This window comes from Bufo bufo, chromosome 9, assembly GCF_905171765.1.
Source record: "Bufo bufo chromosome 9, aBufBuf1.1, whole genome shotgun sequence".
Lineage (NCBI taxonomy): Eukaryota > Metazoa > Chordata > Amphibia > Anura > Bufonidae > Bufo > Bufo bufo.
In genome coordinates this window covers 39,106,377-39,127,540 of record NC_053397.1, presented here as the reverse complement: position 1 = coordinate 39,127,540, position 21,164 = coordinate 39,106,377, and the positions used below count along the sequence as shown (strand labels likewise).

Here is a 21,164-nt window from a genome sequence, read left to right as displayed (position 1 = left end):
GCATTTGCAGATCCGCAATACACGGGCGCCGTTCAGTGGGCATTCCGCATCACAGATGCGGACCCATTCACTTGAATGGGTCCGCAAATCCGAAGATGCGGAATGGTGTGGAACGGAACCACGGAACAGAACCCTACGGAAGCACTACAGAGTGCCTCCGTGGGGTTTCATCCCGTACTTCTGTTCCGCAAAAAGATAGAACATGTCCTATCTTTTTGCGTAACGGCCGGATCGCGGACCCATTCAAGTGAATGGGTCCGCGATCCGCTGCGGTTGCCCACGGACTGTGCTCGTGTATTGCGGCCCACATTTTGCCGCACACGCCAGTGTGAAAGGGGCCTTAAAGAGATGCTGACAGTACTAAGCAATAGCAGTAGTAACTTTTCTGGAGATTTTATGATCAGGAATAGCGTGAACATGAAGTTTTATTCTACCAGATTCTGCTCCATTTATACCAATTCATGACCAGGTGCATTTTTAATTTTTTTTTGTAGTACAGGCAACTTTGAAAGCTATAACTTTTTTTTCCGTTTCGGTTATGTAAATCATTTTGGTGCTTTTTTTTGCAATAGATGCAGCTTTATTTTTAAGTCATTTTTATTTTTTTGTATTTATTTTTTCCATAACCAGGAAAAAGAGAAAAAGTCTGTTTTCCACGTTTTTTTTTTTTATCAATAGTACAATGTACAACTTAAATAATGCATGGGTTATGCTAGATGGGACCAGACTAGACGCTGCAGTGTGGCACGTGGTGGCATTTCGTTATTTTTTTTAAATTGTGTCACTAATTATTTATTATTTGTTATTTTACACTTTGTCTCCCCCCAACCCCTTTAATATGGTTATACAAAACCTTTGGGGGCCATTTAACGAGAAAAAATAATTTATGCTGATTTCTCCTGCAACTGGGACTGACATAGAAGCCCTAGTTACAGGGAGACGACAGCCCCACAGAGCATGTACAAGGCTGTACAACCTCACTGCAGAGCTGATCTGGGTCTGCTAAGACCCAGCAGCTCGTGCAGATACATAGCCCCTGGTGATCAAAGTAAAGGTAATGCCTTCATCATCTACTTGTCCCAAGCTCTAATTACATAAAGTAAACCAATTTTAAACCACTTCTACTAAAATGAACGCTCATTATACACACGGTAACATTAGTGATCAATAGATCACGTCACAGCTAATTCTGAAAAACGAGCACAACTGAACGCTTATAGGATTGCTGTCCAATTTCGTTAATCAAGCCTTCACGATCTTCACATTTGGCCCTTGTGGCTCTAAGATTTCTCCTACTGGTGTGTGCAATAAAAATTGACTTTATTTGCTCTTGAGGCAAGAAAGTGGATTATTGGTGACTTGAATTGAGGCTTGAGCTTGAGAAATAAGCTGCAGCAGTTACTTTCTATGTGATGCAATCCCTCAGGTTACTGCCGCAGGAGTTTTAGCGGACACGTTGGAAAATGCTATTATAAGATGAACGCTGGCAGCTAGATCGGAGTAGATGTTGATCTTAAAACAGAATGTGCCAGAGCCAGGGCCCGTAACTAATGGCAGTCTCCGTTTAATTTGATCATAAACGTTTTCGCTGGGTTCTACGATCTCAAGCTTGTAATATATGTTATAACATTAAAGGGCATCTGTCAGCAGTTTTGTCCCTATGACACTGGCTGACCTGTTACATGTGCGCTTGGCAGCTGAAGGCATCTGTGTTGGTCCCAAGTTCATATGTGCCCGCATTGCTGAGAAAAATGATGTTTTAATATATGCAAATGAGCCTCTAGGAGCAACGGGGGCGTTGCCGTTACACCTAGCACAACTGCAGCGCTATCTGCATTTTGACAGGACCAGGAGGTGTAAATGTATTACGCCTGGCCTTGTCAATCGAAGTGCAGAAGATGTGGCAGTTGCAGAGAGAGCAGAGCCTCTAGGTGTAATGGTAACGCCCCTGTTGCTCCTAGAGGCTCATTTGCATATATTAAAACTTCATTTTTCTCAGCAATGCGGACACATATGAACATGGGACCAACACAGATGCCTTCAGCTGCCAAGCGCACATGTAACAGGTCAGCCAGTGTCATAGGTACAAAACTGCTGACAGATGCCCTTTAAAAGGGGTCGTCTCACTTCAGCAATTCAGCATTTATCCTGTAGATGAAGTTAATACAAGGCACTTACTAATGTATTGTGATTGTCCATACTGCCTCCTTTGCTGGCTGGATTAATTTTTCCATCACATTATACACTGCTCGTGTCCAGGGGTTAGGACCACCCTGCAATCCAGTGCTTGCACAATATAGAAAAAAAGAACCCACCTATGTGCGCTCCCGGCTATCAGAGAGGCTGGCAACTTTTTCTGTAGTCTGCAAGCACGACCACTGCTGCTGGATTGCAGGGTGGTCCTAACCCCTGGAAACGAGCAGTGTATAAGGTGATGGAAAAATGAATCCAGCCAGCAAAGGAGGCAACATGGACAATCGCAATACATTAGTAAAGTGCCTTGTAGTAACTTTCTCTACATGATAAATGCCATATACTGAAGTGATAGAGCCCCTACACAGAAAAGTAATGCCTAGCGATTAAAGAGCATAACAAAGGTCTAGGTTAGAAACTGAGCTGGAGTTACAGATTGATGTAGGGGTGTCTAGTGCATTCGAACACTGAACCCAATAAAGAAATATTTTGCAAGCAAATTCCGTGTTGGTTATTTCATTTTTTAAGATCAATGGGGCACAAACTTGGACGTCTAATACAGAGCGACAGTGAGGGTCCCAGCATAAATCTGAGCGTACAGAAGCCAATTTACCTTCGATCCAATATGAGTCTCGACAAGTGAACGGGAGCAGTGCTGCCGGACGACGGCGCGGCTGCTGCACCATGGATGAGGCTTTCTGATTCTGAAGTCAATGGCTGCTGCGAACAGCTGATCGGCGGGGTGGCGGTTGTTGGACTCCCACTAATCTTATATTGATGACTTATCCTGAAGATAGTTCATGAATATCTTAAACCTGGGCCACCCCTTTAAAGGGACTGGTCACCTTCTGAGTCTTAAAGTGAAAGGCAATGTACACCTCAACTGAATCTAACATGGAAAATGAAATAAACCCAGAAATAAATCTTGATTAAAAAATTCCCATGGTTTTTATATATATAGGGGGTCATTCAAGGCTACTTTCACACCCGCATTTTGGGCAGATCCGTCATGGATCCACAAAAACGGATCCGTTACAATAATACAACCGCATGCATCCGTCATGAACGGATCCGTTTGTATTATCTGTAACATAGCCAAGACAGATCCGTCTTGAACACCATTGAAAGTCGATGGAGGACGGATCCGTTTTCCATTGTGCCAGATTGTGTCATAGAAAACTGATCCGTCCCCATCGACTCACATTGTGTGCCAGGACGGATCCGTTTGGCTCACTTTCGTCAATCGGACAGCAAAACGCTGCAGGCAGTGTTTTGGTGTCCGCCCCCAGAGCGGAATGGAGACTGATCGGAGGCAATTCTGAGCGGATCCTTTTCCATTTAGAATGCATTAGGGCAAAACTGATCCGTTTTGGACCGTTTGTGAGAGCCCTGAACGGATCTCACAAACGGAAAGCCAAAACGCCAGTGTGAAAGTAGCCTTAGATATACACCTAAATTAGGCATATTTCTGGCGCAAAGGTCCTTTTCGCCGCAATCTCCTCGCTCACACCAGGTCTAAAACAGGGGGCGTGGGGCTGGCAGGCCGGTCTCATTCACCACTTTCTACGCCTGCTTTAGATGCAGAAAAGGGTCTAAATGTAAGACAACTACTAAGCGGTCTTACATTTAGAAGTGGCGGAGGATCCGCTGAAGTTATGTAGAGGCCGACGCCTCTTCATAAGTCCGTCGGATCCACCGCCAGATATAGGAGTTATTAATAAAAGTGCCCTAAAGTTCTTACGCAAACTTAGGCTGGGGCCACACCTAGACTTTTTCCGATACGTATGAGTGACAGCTGCAGCTCAATAATTCAAATCTATTACAAGTAACACAAGAAGTCTGGGTGCAGCTCTAGCCTTATGTGTCTGTACGGAAAGCGAGCAAACGAACCCTGCAGACTAGTCTGACCCCGCACTGTTGGTATCAGCAGAAAGCTGGGAACCGATGGAGGAACGGATGACTGCAGGATGACACTATACAGGTTACCATGGAGACGCATGGGTCTGCACAGAGCTGGACACCTAACATCATAGGAACTTTTTAATTAAGATCTATTGCAAAGTCATTTTATTTTTCATTTTAGATGGGAACAATTAAAAAAGCGGTTGCAAAGGTGAACACAGCCTTTAAAAGGGTTGTCCTGTCATATATATTGATGACCTATTGTCAGGATAGGTCATCAATATCTAATCGGTGAGGGACCCGGCAACCCGGTGCGCCCGTTGATCAGCTGTTTAAAGAGGAGGTTGCTCTCCAGGCGAGTGATGCTTCCTGGCCGTTACACTACGCGGCATCTCCTGTGGACCGCCAGTGCAGTTCTTGCTCCATTCCCTTGTGACGAGTATTCGTCATTGCACTTCACTTCCCAGACCACGTGCAGTGTAATAGAGCGGCGCCTCCTCTTCAAACAGTTGATCGGTGGGGGTTGCTGGGTGTCGGACTCCCGCCGAACAGGTATTGATGACCTATCCTGAAGATAGGTCCTCAGTATATATGGCAGGACAACCCTTTTAAGTGTACGTCCACATGGGCAGTATACGCTGCAGATTTCTGTAGTGTGATTGTGGGCAGAAAATTGGATGAGGTCTAAAGGGAATCTGTCACCTCGATCTTGGACCATTATCTACAGTAATACATGAGTAGCACTGCGCATATGGAGTCCAGATCACTAGTTTTTATTTTCCTCTTGCCCCCCGTTCCCCCAATGTCAGCGCTCAGAGCTGCATTGAAATACATTGTCAAAACTGCTGTGCATGCGCAAAAGAGTACTCTATATTATGTTAACACAGCACAGCAATCTGGATTGTGTATTACAGTGCACCTTTGGGTGCTGACAGTGGAGGAACCAGGAAAATATAAAAAAAAAAGTGATCTGGACTCCTTATCTGCAGGACCACACATAAATTACTGTAGATAACAGTCCAAATCTGGCCATTTCCGCGGTAAGATGAGACTAAGTGCCGACCTCAGATAGATGAGCTTACGTAAACTGCCAAGCGGGCCGGCGCTCTACTTTTTCCGTAACTCCCATTGTAGTGAATGGAAGCTAGGTACGGGTTACGGAAATAGCGTAGCTTGCTGTGCTATGCTGTTTGCGTAGCTCCCATTCACTGCAATGGGAGTTATAAAAAGGAGCAGAGCGCAGGCCCAGCGAGCCCCGTTCACCTGGAATCGGCACTCTGCCCCGCCATGAAAACGGCAAATGGAATAACCCCTTTAACCAAATCTAATCTACACACTGCGTTAAAATCCATCTGGAATTCGCATGGAAATTGATGTACAGTTAGGATTTTAAATCTGCAGTGTGTCGATGTACGCTACGGATTTCCAGTTTGGATTTCACCCCTTGCGAGAAGGCAATCTGCAGCAAAATCCACATGTAACGCATTTTTCCAGCACCTGACCATTACGGTTCACCTTCATTCTGTGCACGGGATGTATTTGAATCTCATCGAGGAAAAAACAGACATGCTTACCCTACAATGACTATGACAAAATCCAGTAAGTTCCATCCATTTCGGACATAAGCGTTGGGATGCATTACTAGTCCATATGCTATTATCTTCAAAAAGGTTTCAATGGTAAAAATGATGAGGAAGGCGTACTCTACTTTTTCCTAGAAGAAGAGAAAACTCAGTTAGAGGAAATCGTGATATCAACAGTGATATATATACGTTTTACGGACCAACACATATACCCTCATGCATATTATTCAAGGACCCGCCATGTCCTCCAACACGCGCAGGTACCATTGCCTGGCTGTGCTCCACAGACTCCAGAGCAACTGGTGCCGGTAGTTTGGGCTCCTGCTACGTTATCCAGGTCGTGTACTGTCAATGCGGTAAGGTCTGACGATGTCCAATCAGTGGCCGACGATGTTAGACTTCTGGTACAATCCCCATAACATTCGCAAATAGTATATCGGGAGCCAAAACTGCCAGCACCGATTGCTCGGGAATGGAGGAAGAGGGGGTTACAAGCAAAGCCAGAATCTGCGGAGAGGGGGCTACATCAACATAATGGCGGCTGGTGCTGGAAGACGAGACTGGTCTTTTTTCGAGGGCCAAAAGAACAGATATTAGATTATTGAGAAAACATAAAAAAAAAAAAAAAATTACAAATGCCGAAAACTAGAAATGATTGCGTCTGATTGCACTTTCCACTACGTCCATGGCTGAATACCTGCCCCTTCTAGACATCCTCTGTGATGAATTTTGTGTCTCTGATATTGGAGGTTATGTCGCCGAGGAAAAATCCGCTGCAGATTCTGCCCCGGATCATTTTGAATCTGTACCACAGGTCAATTTCTGCATAGATTCCACAGATTTTTTCAGTGCATGTGAAGGACACGTCACAAAATCTCATCCACTTTCTTACTACTGTAAAGGCTGGAGATTGTCCAGCAGTTTATATGCCACGTGTGAACATATCCTAAAGGGGTTGTCTGCATTGGCAAAGCCTTTTTATTGAAAGAAGTCGTGGAAAGAAAGTAATTACGTTACGTCAAGTTAACTGCCGCGGATCGCAGCTACCGCTCATAGAGATCGGGAGCCGGCTATGTGATTCTGCAGCCAGCTCCCGCCTCCTGTATAGGAATGAATGAGAGACTTCTGATTATCCCAGTATTAAAACATTAGTGGTGCAGTGCGCCCCCCCAAATCCCAGTATTAAAACATTAGTGGCGCAGTGCGCCCCTCCAAACCCCAGTATTGAAACATTAGTGGCGCAGTGCGCCCCCCCAAACCCAGTATTAAAACATTAGTGGCGCAGTGCGCCCCTCCAAACCCCAGTATTAAAACATTAGTGGTGCAGTGCGCCCCTCCAAACCCCAGTATTAAAACATTGGTGGCGCAGTGCGCCCCTCCAAACTCCAGTATTAATCATTGGTGGCGCAGTACGCCCCCCCCAATCCCAGTATTAAAGACATTGATGGCGCAGTGCGCCCCCCCACCCGAGCCCCCCAGTAGTAATCATTGGTGGCAGTGGCCACAGGGTCCCCTCTCCCCTCCTCAGTGGCAGCTTCTGATGCAGTGTAATCCTGGGGCTCCGATCGGTTACCATGGCAGCCAGGACGCTATTGAAGCCCCATAGTCAGCTCCCTGCTGCTGTGTGCACAAAGCACAGAGCAGCAGGGACAGTGTGAGATCCTATTCACCCTGATAGATCTCTATCAGGGTGAATAGGACAAGGGTTCTAGTCCCTAAGAGGGCTAAAAGTTAGTAAAAAAAATAAAAAATATTAAGCATAAATGAAAAAGAAAGATTAACAAAAAAAAAATACACGTTAACAATAAACATAGTCATTTTCCACAGATATGTGTAGGAATTTGTTATTTTTTTTCAAAAATGAAAAATTATCGGCTATCGGCCTGAAAGTTCACAGATTATTGGCATCGGCTCTAAAAAATCAATAATGGTCGATCCCTAGGGGGCGATTAGTCAAACTTCATCTCGACTAGCTCCTGGTTTTCTACAGAGGACACTGGTGCAATCTTGCACCAAGGGCATTTAACAACCATGCCCTTTTGGAAAAGAACTAAAAAATATAATGTCTCTCAGATTCCTGATAAAGGAAATCTGATGGCAGACGTACCATCTATGGAGGATCCCAACATCTCGCTCCTCAAATATTCAGTCATCAAAGATGTGGTAGCTGATCAACCCAGCGCCCCAAGTCAGCAAATCTTGTGACTGCAGCTCAAATGACACCAAAAAGAGCAAATTCATCCCGCTGTCCCCTATGTGCTCCAAAGACATCCGTGAAAGGTATGTGACATCTAAGATAGGATTCTTGTTAATATATTTTATATAATAGTTACTAGACCTTTACTCCTCATATGTCTTCATAGGAGCTTGGGCAGCAGCGCTGTGATCGGCGCTGGAGAATTAGACCGACATTTCCCAGATGGAAAGTTGAAACTCTATGTTGCCTCCTGGAATATGGAAGGCCAGGTGAGAAGAACTATGCAATATTTATGGTGTCCCATCTGGGGGCTCTGGTTGGTGCTCTGTGTATATATTAATATCTATCTACTCTGAGCAGGAGTTTCCACAAAATCTTGAGGATCTGCTATTTCCATCAGACGATGAATTTGCCAATGACATTTATGTTATTGGCATTCAGGAAGGATTTCCAAACAGGTAAGTCTTATCAGACCTTAGACCTATGTCTACCAAGGTTATAGCTTAGATTTTTGGACAAATTATCTTAATTTGATATCTTTCTTGAGATCTATGTTTGAATTTGTGTCTTCTTGTAGAAGGGAATGGGAGATAAAATTGCAGGACGCTCTAGGTCCACATTATGTGTTATACCACTCATCCGGTCACTGAGTCCTGTATCTCACCATCTTTGTTCGACGGGAGCTCAGGTATGATCCACTTTCTTTCATTTACATAAAGAATAATCACTCAATCTACTGATTGATGGCTGACATTATTGTCTTGACTTTAATTGATTCATTAGTTGGAGCATCTCATTTGCCCACTGAAGGGCTGGATCCTCTAGGCAGTAGAATTGCTTGTTCTAAGGTCTTTGCTCTCAGATTCTTGTTTATATGGAGTAATGGAGAATCTGTAGGATGACTCCACAAAGACCCTATGAAATTACATAGTAGTAATATCTCCAAATGTAAGGAGAAATCACTTTTATTTCATTGTATTGTAGTTCTCCTAACCGCTGACCCTTTTTCTTTCTACAGAGGTCGAATATGCCCATGTAACAACAAGGCTATTCCATCATATCAAAACTAAAGGAGCCTTGGGCGTTGCCTTTACTGTCTTTGGAACATCTTCCTGTTTATCAATTCACATCTGAGATGTAAGTGTCTGGTGTTAATATATTACTATGTACAATTTTACCGTGGACCAAAGCTCTGCCCTTTCACGATGAACTGAAATATATCATATGATATAAAAGAGATCTGCGCTATGAATATTTAGGTGCCAAATTAAGAGTTCTTCTATCATACCCTTTCCATATAATAAAAGGAAAACAATAAGTGGATGGATACAACCCCTCTAGGTGTTTCCAAAATTTTCCAAAGTGAAAGCTCAGACAAAGCCAGCAGAATTGTCATCTATAGACTACTTTTGAAATGATCTTTCAGTCTTCTGTCAAATTGACATGGAACGGAGCTGCAGCACGCCAGCAAGACCACGACACAATGGACGTAGCCTTCTGCTTCCAGCTCCATCCACTGTTTAGTTTTCTTCACCAGTAGCTGATCGGTGCCGGGAGTTGAACCCCCACTGATTTGATATTCATGATCTATTCTAGTTCCATCATCTAAAATGTCAAAGGATGAAAGTAGATAGATTTCCTATTTAACTAAATACTCTGCATATAAATTCAGTTTTGTAGGACTATCTAGACCACACAACCCAAAAGGAGAAACAAAACTTAAACTAAAAATGATAAAGAAACGTACATTATATTGTCAGAGAAAACATTAATATGTTGGGGCTTTTGGATCCCAGGAGGTCCCATTTACTAATATGTATATATTTTTGTTGGTAGTTGGGGCACTAAACAAAAGGATCCAGGATTATAAAATCATCACGAGGGTCTTCATCTGCCTCAATCTCTTTCATCCAGAGAAAACTCCAATGCCTGTGAGTATGCCTTATGTGCCTGCTTCCTATGGATTCCTTTAGCGCTCTATTTGTCTCCATCAATGTGAGTCTAACACTTTTCATGTAGTCTAGTTGTGTGGCCTGTTTATTTGATTCTACAGTTGATGTCACCAGCTGTTTCGATCGGGTGTTTTGGTTTGGGGACCTTAATTTCTAACTGAAAGAGGACCGAAAAACCGTGGAAACTCTTCTGGAAAACATCAGCGGAAGAGATATGTCCAGTCTCCTGAGGCATGACCAGCTGAATGAAGCCAAGAGTAATGGTACATCCACTAGTATTCCCTCCAACCTATAAGTTCGACATTGGCACTGACATCTACGACACCTCTGCAAAGCAGAGAGTTCCATCATATACGGTAAGAGAGCTCACTACAGGGAGCCTAAGAGACAATAGTCCATGGAGTAGAGTCTGAGGAAATTTTAGCTGCGTTGATCCAGAGCAAGACAAAATCTCAAGACAGTAGAACACAACAGCTGCACAAGATTGACCAATAATACACTATAAAGGGGTGTTAATATTATAGCCAGAGGAATAATTTCTTACAAAGTACCCAATCCATTTTACTTTTATGTAGAGAATGGGTCATCACAGTGTCAAGGTGTCCATGCAGGCATGGCTGAAGCACGAAAGTCTCAATGGCAATTTAAATATTTATGTAAAACAGACACAAAACTTAGGCCCCTGATGGCTGGCAACATGGTACCTCATTTGAACACTGGTCTAAGACAACTCTTTAGGCCAAGAGAACCTCATACCACCACTGATAGATACAGGCGACAACTGCTCTGAGCACATTTCATGCCTCCAATATTATTAAATTCCAATGAAACCTCTCACAGGCCAATAGGAGACATGGCAGATTAGATTTGGCATTTACAAAGAAATTTTAATATAATTCTACAGACATTCAATGATGATATTATGTTTACGATCTCTACAGGACAGGATGTTCTATAAAAGCCAATGTCATGGAGATGTGCAAGTCCTGAAATACGACTCCTGCCCTCTTATTAAGACCTCAGACCACCGACCCGTTTTTGGCATCTTTGACGTAAAACTCAGGCCTGGAACAGATAACTAAGTAATGTTTTGGTCCATGTTGTTAGTATATTCTTTTCACTGTCTGGACATTATTATATGGACATTAAAACCAGAGGTCATGGCAGGTGGCTATATGTCAGGACGCTTATCCTTAGCATTATTATGTATGTCTTACATCAATATATTTCTCATTCCAGCATCCCCTTGGCTGGTGGACAATTTGACTGCAAGGTTTATTTAATGGGCATGAGGAGAGGAGGACCAAAAAAGTAGCTGCGTCTGCTCATGCTCTTATAGCACATAAGGTAAGAGGTTCTGATTGTCTAACATGTTTGTACTAATAATGTTCATTCTCCGTATTTATTATTTGTTAGAGTGAACAAACTTAACGAAAAAGCAATAAAAGTCATTTCATTTATCTTCAGACTTGACGTAATTAGAAAAGATACTTTAGCATTTCTGAATAAAGGTTGAGGTCATTTGGTGGACAGATGCTCCTTTTGTAAATATGTATGCAGTATAATCCAATGAGCACCTGAAGGACTTACACAGATTCACCGCTTTATATTGTACATTAGTTACTAAGGATTAGATAAAAGGAACACTGTTACTCATATAGGATATTATTTGGTATCTTGCAGGACTTCAGGAACAGTCACCATCTCAGGTGGATAAAAGATAATTTCCATCTTTGTGAACATCAGAAGGTTTCTATAACATTCTGCCCAGCGCAGCTCAAGGTCCCATCGACTGCTTGGATCAACCATCTTCAAGGTTTGTAGCACAATCTCGTCGGACCAATTAAAGGGCACTTTTCAGGAGCTTCATGCACCTCTAACAGCAAATGACATGCAAACTCTTTGCAAACAGCTATGTTTTACTCTGAAACGCTGCAGAGTTACAGAGTTTTAAAATAACCTGGAGTCATTTGGGTAGTCGCCGCCAGCTTCTTCCCACCTGGTTTGATTATCTGGGGTATCTTACTTTTGTCAAAGAGAGAAACTTGTCAGTCAGATTGTTTGCTTGATTAGAAACCCCCATTAGTAGTGCATTAATGGGAATTATTTATTTTGCAGCGTGAACATCTAAACCACAGAACATCTGGCGTGTACAGCGTTCCGTGTCACTGGAGCAGCCGCCATTCTTGCTGATAGAAAGGTAAGTTTCTCTGGGCATGTTCCTGTCCTTGTACTTGTCAAGCAGCTAGAATACTTGGTATTTAATGAGATTGTGTACTTCTCTCCACAGAACAAGTCAGCAAATTCAAGATAACATCAACAAGCCCAGAACATCCAAGGGCAGAACTTTCCTATTATATCGGTCACAGAAGAGACATCAGTGTGGTTACCAGGGCATTAATGGCAGCCAGAAGACCAAGCTCCAAACAGGAGAAAATGTCATCTCTTCCTGTGCCTCTGGGAAACCAATTTTCCACCTCTTACTGATATTTACTGTGACTTAATAAAACCTAATAAACAATCACTGGTGTGACGGGTGTTCCTTAGGTTGTGCCCATTTCTTGCACCGTCCATGTGGCACAAGACGGTTTGATGGGGTCCATGTGAAGGAAACCATTTGCAAAAGACCGGTATGGCAATAGCTACCTCATTCTACAGCCTGTAATCTAGTATGGTAAATTTGGGAGAAGAACCCCCAATCATGGCTTGTGTACACCTCTCAAGTTCTGAAGGTTTGGCCTCTTTCTTGTGAACTGTTCGGTCCCCCGCTAGCACTAAATCTGGCCATACACATGAGACAACGATCAGCCTCATTGTGGCCGATCTGCTGTCGATGGGATCATTCGTACAAAGATGCCACCAGCAACTTGCCAGACTAAGGCAGTGGCGAACTGCAAACTTAAAGTGGCCCTGGAAAAAAATACAAAAAATGGCCTCGATGTTGTAGGTGGGTCCAAATTGACAGAGGTTGGAGCAACACAAGTAGGTGGGACCAATGCAAGTTGCAGGGTCAGTAATACCACAGTGTAGCACAGAATACCATCCAATAGAACCAAATACCACAGTGCAGTACAAAATACCTCCCCATAGGCTGCCCCTCTGTGGTGGCCATCAACAGCTGCCACGTTCTATCCTACTCTAACTCCTCATATTGTCTCTAATACAGATATGAAGCAGGGGGCTTAGAAGGTGAGATGTGGGCCACAACACCAAACCATCCCTACCTTTAGCATGCTGTCTGGACCCCCTATAGTTCCCCTAGTATTATGTACCCTGCCAGCGGCAGTGAGGAGGACTCGGACGGCCCTATGGGCATCGGCCCACCAGGAAAATTCCCTGTAGGGTCTATGGTCTATCCGCTCCTGGACTAAGGTGACCGATGAAGGAGTCAGCATCTGGGGCTCAATGGCAAATGATTCAGCCGATGACAAAAAACACGTGCAGTTTTAGCCTACAATGGCCGTAATTTTCAAAGCTCTCTAATTTCCAGTGAACCAAAGTCTGCCATCAGCTGTATTTGACAAAATGTTTGAAATGAAAAATTTCGGTCAACTTTAATCTCAAGTGTATGGCCAGCTTAACACAAAGTTAAAGATGTTTTGACACCTCAGACATTGGTGGCATATCGCTAGGATCTTCCACCAATGTCAGATAGGTGCAGGTCTCACCTCTGGGACTAGTTCCTATTTAGAGAAAGGAGCACGCACTGTATACGCAGCGTGCTCTACGTTCATTTTGCTCAGTTACTTTCGAAGTCCCATAGAAATGAATGGAGAGCGCACCGTGAAAGCGAGGCCACCACTTTGTTCACCTCCATGGGACTGCCGGCCCTCAGCTATTTTCGGAACTCCGATATGAATGAACAAAGGGCAGTTGTTCATGCATGGCTACTCTTTGTTCATTTCGGGGGGGCCTGTCCCGGAGGCAGGAGTGGATCCCAGAGGTGGACCCACACCTATCTGACAGTGGTGGCATGTCCTAGCCATATGCTGTTTGAGGAGAGATGAACACATTGATCGGTGCTCGTTTGCAGCGGCTATTATATAATCTGAGGCAAACAAACAAAAGTGTGCTCATTTATTGGCTGATCAGCGGCATGATCATACAGCCCAATTATTTGAAACGAGCCTTCCTATAAACAGTAACTGGCCTGAATATCATTCTGTCTAATACGGTCTTTACACAAGAGTTACCGATTGGCACCAATCTCGCCAATCACATGTAACTTCCTCTCCTGCAGTCTCTCACACAATGTCCTTTGTCTCTTTAACAATCCACCAGTCATTTAAACTCATTATTTCAGTCCCTTATTAACCATAAAAAAACACAGTTTTAAACTTTTTTTTAAAGTTGCCCTTTTACATTGCACATATGTTATGTTTGCCCCTGCCCCTAGTCCCTGTCATCCATGAAGATGTTACATCACATGAGTGGGGTGGCTCATCTTCACCAGAGATGACATTCCTGTGGAGGACACAGATGGGCACATGCCGTCACGTTAAGTGGCGCCATTGTGATAGTAGAGTATGACCTGAACAATTATTCAGAAACTCTTTTGAATGGGAACAATTAGAATAGATTCAGCTACCGAGGACTGCTCCCAGAGAAAAAATGCCACCCTGGGTGCTTGCCCTCTTTCTGATGCCACCAGATATCTGATATTAAAGGGGTTATCCCATGAATAGTGTAAAAATGAAATCAGATGTTATATAGTCCATACCAGGCTCTTTCTAAAAAAAACAGCCCTCAAATGGATCCAGAGATCTCTCCATTCATTGCTGCAATTGTTCTGCTAGGTTTATTTCAAGGTGGCACATCAAGAAGGGGGTCCTTTCTCAGGGGGCATCTCCAATCTGTGATTTCCTTCAATAATATGGCCAGGGACATCCGCACATTTGTATATCATACCGTGCAGGATGTTTTTATCTTAGTTTTTTCTGTGATTTTTTTGTCTATGTAGTATTTGCTTGAGGGAGTGGCACCTTCAAGTGGGAATGCGCTCCTATTTTATCTTGGGAGTAGCATTCCTCTGCACTTTTGCCCTTCCTATCCAATAGAGCGCCTTGATTAGGTGGTACATATAGGTGCGTTCGCTCCTCCTCCCATTGGTTGCTTGATGCACATGGAGGTGACTAGGAGCAGAGCACTATATGTGCGGGGTCTGCGCTCCTGAACATAGAAGCCCAATGGCTTAGGTAGGTTTAGCGTAGGACCCGCCTGACCTGAGACCACCTTGGCGCTTGGTAGACGGGCACAGATGTGTTTTGATCAAAATATATTGACCAAGTGTCTCAGATATTATCACATCAGAGTGAGGGCTTTGTCCATATAGAATGCTTGCATCTACTTTACAAGTGCATTAGTATCTTATTTCTGTGGTTTTCTTCAATAATATGGCCAGGGACATCCGCACATTTGTATATCATACCGTGCAGGATGTTTTTATCTTAGTTTTTTCTGTGATTTTTTTGGCATCTCCAATCTACTGCAGCTCTTGGCATTTGAAGAATTAAACCAAATGGGTCATTTACTATGCTAAAATATGCCTAAATTAGGCGTATTTCAGATGCAGATAGTGGCGCAATTCGTCATTACCTGCGACTTCATCCCGCTCACGGCAAGTCTAAATAAGTGGGCGTGGCGTGGAAGGAGACGGGCCGGCAACGTCTAAATATAAGACAGCTAGGGAGCAGTCTTACATTTAGAACTGGTGCTGAATGCGCCGAAGTTATGAAGAGTCGGCGCCTCATTATAACTCTGGCGATCCACCGCCAGTTTAGGGCTTTATTAAGACCGGCTTCTAAAATGCCAGTCTCAATAAATGTGCCCCTAAGGCTTCTTGTACACGGCCGTACTGCTCCCGTGGCTGTATTGCGGGCCGCATACGGTGGGTCCACAATTCAAGGGGCGCGTGCATTCCGCTTTACGGATACGGACCAATTCATTTGAATAGGTCCGCAAATCCGGAGATGTGTGGAACGGAAGCACTACGGAGTGCTTCCCCGGCGTTCCGTTCCGTGCTTCTGTTCCGCCAAAAGATAGAACTTGTTCTATCTTCTTGCGGAACGGAGGGATCACGGACCCCATTCAAGTGAATGGGTCCGCGATCCGCATGCGGCTGGCCCAAGGTCGGTGGCTGTGCACTGCGGATCGCAATTTGCGGTCTGCAGCACTGGCACGGCCAGCACACGTTGGTGTGCAAGAGGTCTAAGTGGGTACGTCAACTTCAGTGAGCCGGACAGATAATTTAGAAAAAGAGCAAACAGCAGGTGGCGCTATACAGAGAGAGCTCAGTGAATAGATCGCTGGCAAAAGTTTTGTGAAATGTAGAATATTTTTCGTGGGACAACCCCTCGGAGATACAATATATACATATATATGTGCCATATAGATAAATTCATTTAAATTACAGAATTAATATCATGAAATCGGCAATTCTCCTGTTGCGCTGGTGGCCTCATATCTGCTGCGCGGTGCAGATGATACAGGGTACTGCGTGCAGGTTATGGATCCTCGGGGGGGTGCAGATCACTGGAGGTTTACCCTGCGTCTATATGCCCTGTCCTTTTTCCACCTGTACATCATGTAGTGCGGGAGAACGCCCCCCATGCACACAAGTGCAGCACATGGCATTTGGACGGCATGAACCCTGACTAATACGCTGGAGAATGAGCAGACACGGCTTCAAACCTGACAAACTAATCTGGATTAGGCTTCTCTCCCGAAAGTTGTGAGTGATAGAAAAGGCAACGGGAAAGTTAGAAGTAGGTCAGTGCACGGCGCCGGAATAATATGTGACAAAACTATACATCTCTTCCCTGCCGTGCCCAACCGAGGACATGGGATTAACCCCTACACGGCTGGCCGACAAAGTCAAATAAAAGGGGGTTTGCAGCACCACAAAAATTGGTTACTTAAAAACATAGAAGATACCTCCAACCATCTCCTGCTGCTCTTTACTGGTGGCTCTCTCTCCGGATGCCCTCTCAGCCGATGCCTGGCTGCAGCAGTGACCCAGCTCAGCTGCCTGCACCATCACCTTGTGTCGGGACGGGAGCAGCAGGAGATCAGCGGATGGCAGTTGTGCTTCTTTTATGTTTTCAAGCCACTCCAACCCTGCCATCATCAATTTCGTGGTGCTGGAAAACCCCTTTAAATACAGATGTTTAAATGGAGTCGTAAGAAGAAGGTTACTTGTAAACCCTTATCAATGGATATAGGAAAGGACGTCCCATTAAGGGCTCATGCACACGGCTGTATGTATTTTGCGGTCCGCATAACATGGCTCCACAAAAAATACAGATGACGTCCGTGTGCATTCTGTATTTTGCAGAACAGAACAGCTGGCTCCTAATAGAACAGTCCTATCCTTGTCCGTAATGCGGACGATCATAGGACATGTTCTATCTTTTTGGGGAACGGACATACGGAAATGCAATGCCTACAGAGTAACTTCCGTTTTTTTGTTTTTTTTGCGGTCCCATTGAAATGAATGGTTCCACATACAGTCCGCAAAAAAAAAAAAACTGAACGGACGAGGAAAGAAAATACGTTTGTGTGCATGAGCCCTAAATCCGAAGGTGGCACTCACCGTACGCTGGAAGAGCCTGGTGGGTTCATAGTGATATCCGCAACATGGATTTGTCAGTAGGTAATTAGATATGGATAGATAAATAGATAGAAGTAACGGAATGCAGGATCTGTCCTTCCGTTCTGCGCATGCGCAGATCGAAAAGAATTTGAAAAAAAAAAAGAAATGCCGGATCCGTTCGTCCGTATGACAAGCGGACAGACGGATCCGTTCTTGCAATGCATTTGTGACGACCCTGATCAGTCTTCAAATGCAATCCGTTGGCATACGTTTTGCGAAGGAAAAATAAATCCAGCCAGCAAAGGAAGCAATATGGACAATCACAATTCATTAGTAAGCGCCTTGTATTAAAGGGGTTTTCCGACACTAACAAATGTCCCCCATACATCCGGGCCCTCGCACACAATATACTTACCTGGCTCCCCACGCCGCTCCTGGTCCCCGCACCACCGCATCTGCTTCTCCCCGTGCGCGGATGAAAACATCCGGTGTCAGGCAGGGACGGGGAGGAGTGTCACCTGCGATGCTAGGGAGGCTCGTCCCCGTCTCCCCCTCCTACCATTTTCTGCTCCCCCCCCCTTCCCCCCCGACATCCCTTTAAGGAAGCGTGTAACTCTAAATATCCTGACTATCAGTACGGACTGTGCAGAGGCCGGCTTCAATTTGTGCTCGGTTGTGTCTACAGTCATTCTGGGAAAACTGCAAACTAAAATAAATGCAAAAAATAAATCCAACCTCCAGAGCGCAGTGGAGGAGCCGCGGGCTGGAGAACCAGGCAGAAGAAAACGTAAAGAATTAACAGCACGTGAAAAGGACAGAAAACCTCAAAGGGAGCAAATTGAAAGTGACACAGAAAACGCTTCCATTATTAATAGGAGGGGAACGGAGGATGTTTGCACAGAGAATCTACTACCGACATGAACATTATAAATGATATACGCTATAGTCCTTCACGAGGGGGGGACTCTGCATGTCTGCTGCACTGCTAAATAATAAAAGGCCAAAATTTGCTGTGGTTCATGGGTTTAACCCCCTCACTTCCAGGTCCTGAAACAGTCGCCCGCTGAATGAACTAAACCAAGTGTAGCCTGTAGTGAACGCCATTCACACCGCCTGTAATTAGATGTAATAGAGGCCAATAGGGACACTGCACGTTGCGGAAAAGAATGGGTCTTAAATATCCACATCTTAAAGAGGATCTGTCAGCAGATTTCTACCTATGAAACTGGCTGAAAGTAGCACTCCCCAAAAAAATAAAATATTCTCTGAGCTGTTAGAAAGGTGTATGATGTAATCTGTAGTTAAGGTGATCTTCTCACCAGTGACTGTATTTGTGAGTTATCCCCTCCCTTGTGATCCTCAGCCGTGTCATGTGACCAATACTCTAATCTCCAACTGACACAGGACAGGAAGTCAGTTACTTCTCTATTTATTCCTATGAGACTGACATTGAGGTTTCTGTAGGAATACCTAGAGAAACTGACTTAAATGTCCAAACTTAAGATGCTGTGTTATTTGGAAAGTCTTATTGCTGGTCGCTGAGACGCAGAAGGGAGGGGATAACTCACAAATACAGTCACTGGTAAGAAGATTACATTTACCGCAGATTACCGTACATCATGTACTCTACCTTTCTAGCAGGTCAGAGAATACAATTTTTTGCAGTTCTTCTTTAAGGCATCTGTGTTGGCCCCATGTTCATATGAGCCCCTATTTCTGAAAAAAAAGGATTTTTTATATATGCAAATGAGCCTTTAAGAGCAACGGGGGCGTTGCAGTTACACATAGAGGCTCCGCTCTCTCTGCAACTGCCGTGCCCTCTGCACTTTGATTGACATGGCCGGGTAGTGAAAATGTGATCAAGCCTAGTCCTGCCAATCAAAGTGGAAAGGGCCCAGCAGTTGCAGAAAGAGAAGAGCTGCTAGGTGTAATGGTACGCGGCCCCCGTTGCTCCTAGAGTCTCATTTGCATATATTAGAACATCATTTTTCTCAGCAATGCGGACACATATGAACATGGGACCAACACAGATGCCTTCAGCTGCCAAGCGCACATGTAACAGGTCAGCCAGTGTCATAGAGACAAATCTGCCCTTTAAATATTGGTGGTCTATCCTTAGCATACATAATCAATGTATGACTGTTAGGGTGCTGATCGGCAGAGATCCCAGGAGAGGCATAAATATTTAAGGCAAAAAAAAAAAATACAAAAGAATACAATCAGAACAGTGTGAGCGTTTGAATAGCCCCGATATTTGCAAAGTCACATGTTTAGGTGTCACTCACGAGGCTCCGCTAATAACCTCTCTCTCAGATTCTGTCAAAAATAAAGGACATCCGGAGCCGTCTCTGTAAACCATGCAGATCAATGAAAAAACAATGCCTTACCCATACACACCAATGACTGGCCTTTCGCCATCACACCCCCTACAGTGGTCAGTCTGAGACACTCCCTATAGGAGCTATTCTAGACTTTTTGCCAGGGAACTTAAAACTGGGCACCCTTTAAGATAATTTACCTTGTGTATTATAGATTAGGAGCAGATATGTTGTCTCTAAAATAATACCCGCCATAGTGACCATAAAATAATACCTGGGCTAGGTGCTTAAAATGCAAGCAATGACAGTGCCAAGCACAAGGGTATGCACTACTGAATTCATTCACTTCTGCTGCTCCTGGCATGTAGGGAGGTGCCACCAGAGGTGACTTGACTTTTGCCAGTGCAGTATGGTACAGTACCAAGTGATTGGCGCAAGGCAAACGTGGTGCCCATATTCAAAAAAGGATCTAGTTCCTCCACAGGTAATTACAGACCAGTTAGTTTAACTTCTGTTGTGGACTCTTAAGGGACTATATACAGGAGTATGTGACTGTAAATAATATCATAAGTGATAACCAGCATTGGTTTACCAAGGACAGAAGTTGTCAGATTAACCTGGATTGTTTTTATGAGAAGATGAGTAGTAGCCTGGACAGAGGGGCGGCTGTGGATGTAGTGTTTCTGGATTTTGCAAAGGCTTTTGATACTGTCCCTCATAGACGCTTAATAAGTAAAGTAAGGTCTATTGGCTTGGAAAGTATAGTTTGTAATTGGATTGAAAACTGGCTGAAGGACCGTGTCCGGAGAGTTGTGGTCAATGATTCCTATTCAGAATGGTCCCGGGTTATAAGTGGTGTACCCTAAGTATCGAGGACGTGATTAATAGCACAGTTTCTATTTTTGCAGATGACACTAAGCTGTGTAATAGAGATGGCCTTGCGGTTCGCCCGGCGGTCGTTACGCTGCGAACTTTGCTAGTTCGCGGTTTGCCAAACGGACAAACATATGTCTGCCGGCGCCATATTATTTTACATTGTGAAGAACTTTGACCCATGACACATCCATCAGGTGGTGCAGGACAGCCAATTGAGACGTTTCAGCACATGGACATACCCCCTACCTTATAAATAAACCCGATTTGGCCGCCATTTTAAATTCAGTCTTTTGCCAGTGTAGGGAGAGGTTGCTGTGTGGAGCAGGGACAGGCTGTTAGGGACACCAAACGCTAGCTAATAGGGCCACAAAAGTCTTCTTAAGGACTGGTATAGGTGTGCTATCAATAGGTGTGATACACAGAGGGGTGTGATATACTTATAATATACTTTCTAAGATAGAAAGTACCGTATTTTTCGCCGTATAAGACGCACTTTTTCCCCCCCAAAAGTGGGGGGGAAATAGCACTGCGTCTTATACGGCGAATGCTGCT

The 21,164-nt window shown here is 44.3% G+C and overlaps 1 protein-coding gene across 9 annotated transcripts in view; it reads right to left on the bottom strand.

Moving 5' to 3' along the window:
- CACNA1D (calcium voltage-gated channel subunit alpha1 D) overlaps nucleotides 1-21,164 on the bottom strand; it is a 368,921-nt gene that overhangs the window by 194,597 nt on the left and 153,160 nt on the right. For all 9 annotated transcript variants that reach the window (XM_040408273.1, XM_040408281.1, XM_040408272.1 and 6 more), the window contains exon 4: nucleotides 5,670-5,809. In XM_040408273.1, the coding sequence (XP_040264207.1) occupies nucleotides 5,670-5,809 (140 nt within the window). The remainder of the gene's footprint in view (nucleotides 1-5,669; nucleotides 5,810-21,164) is intronic.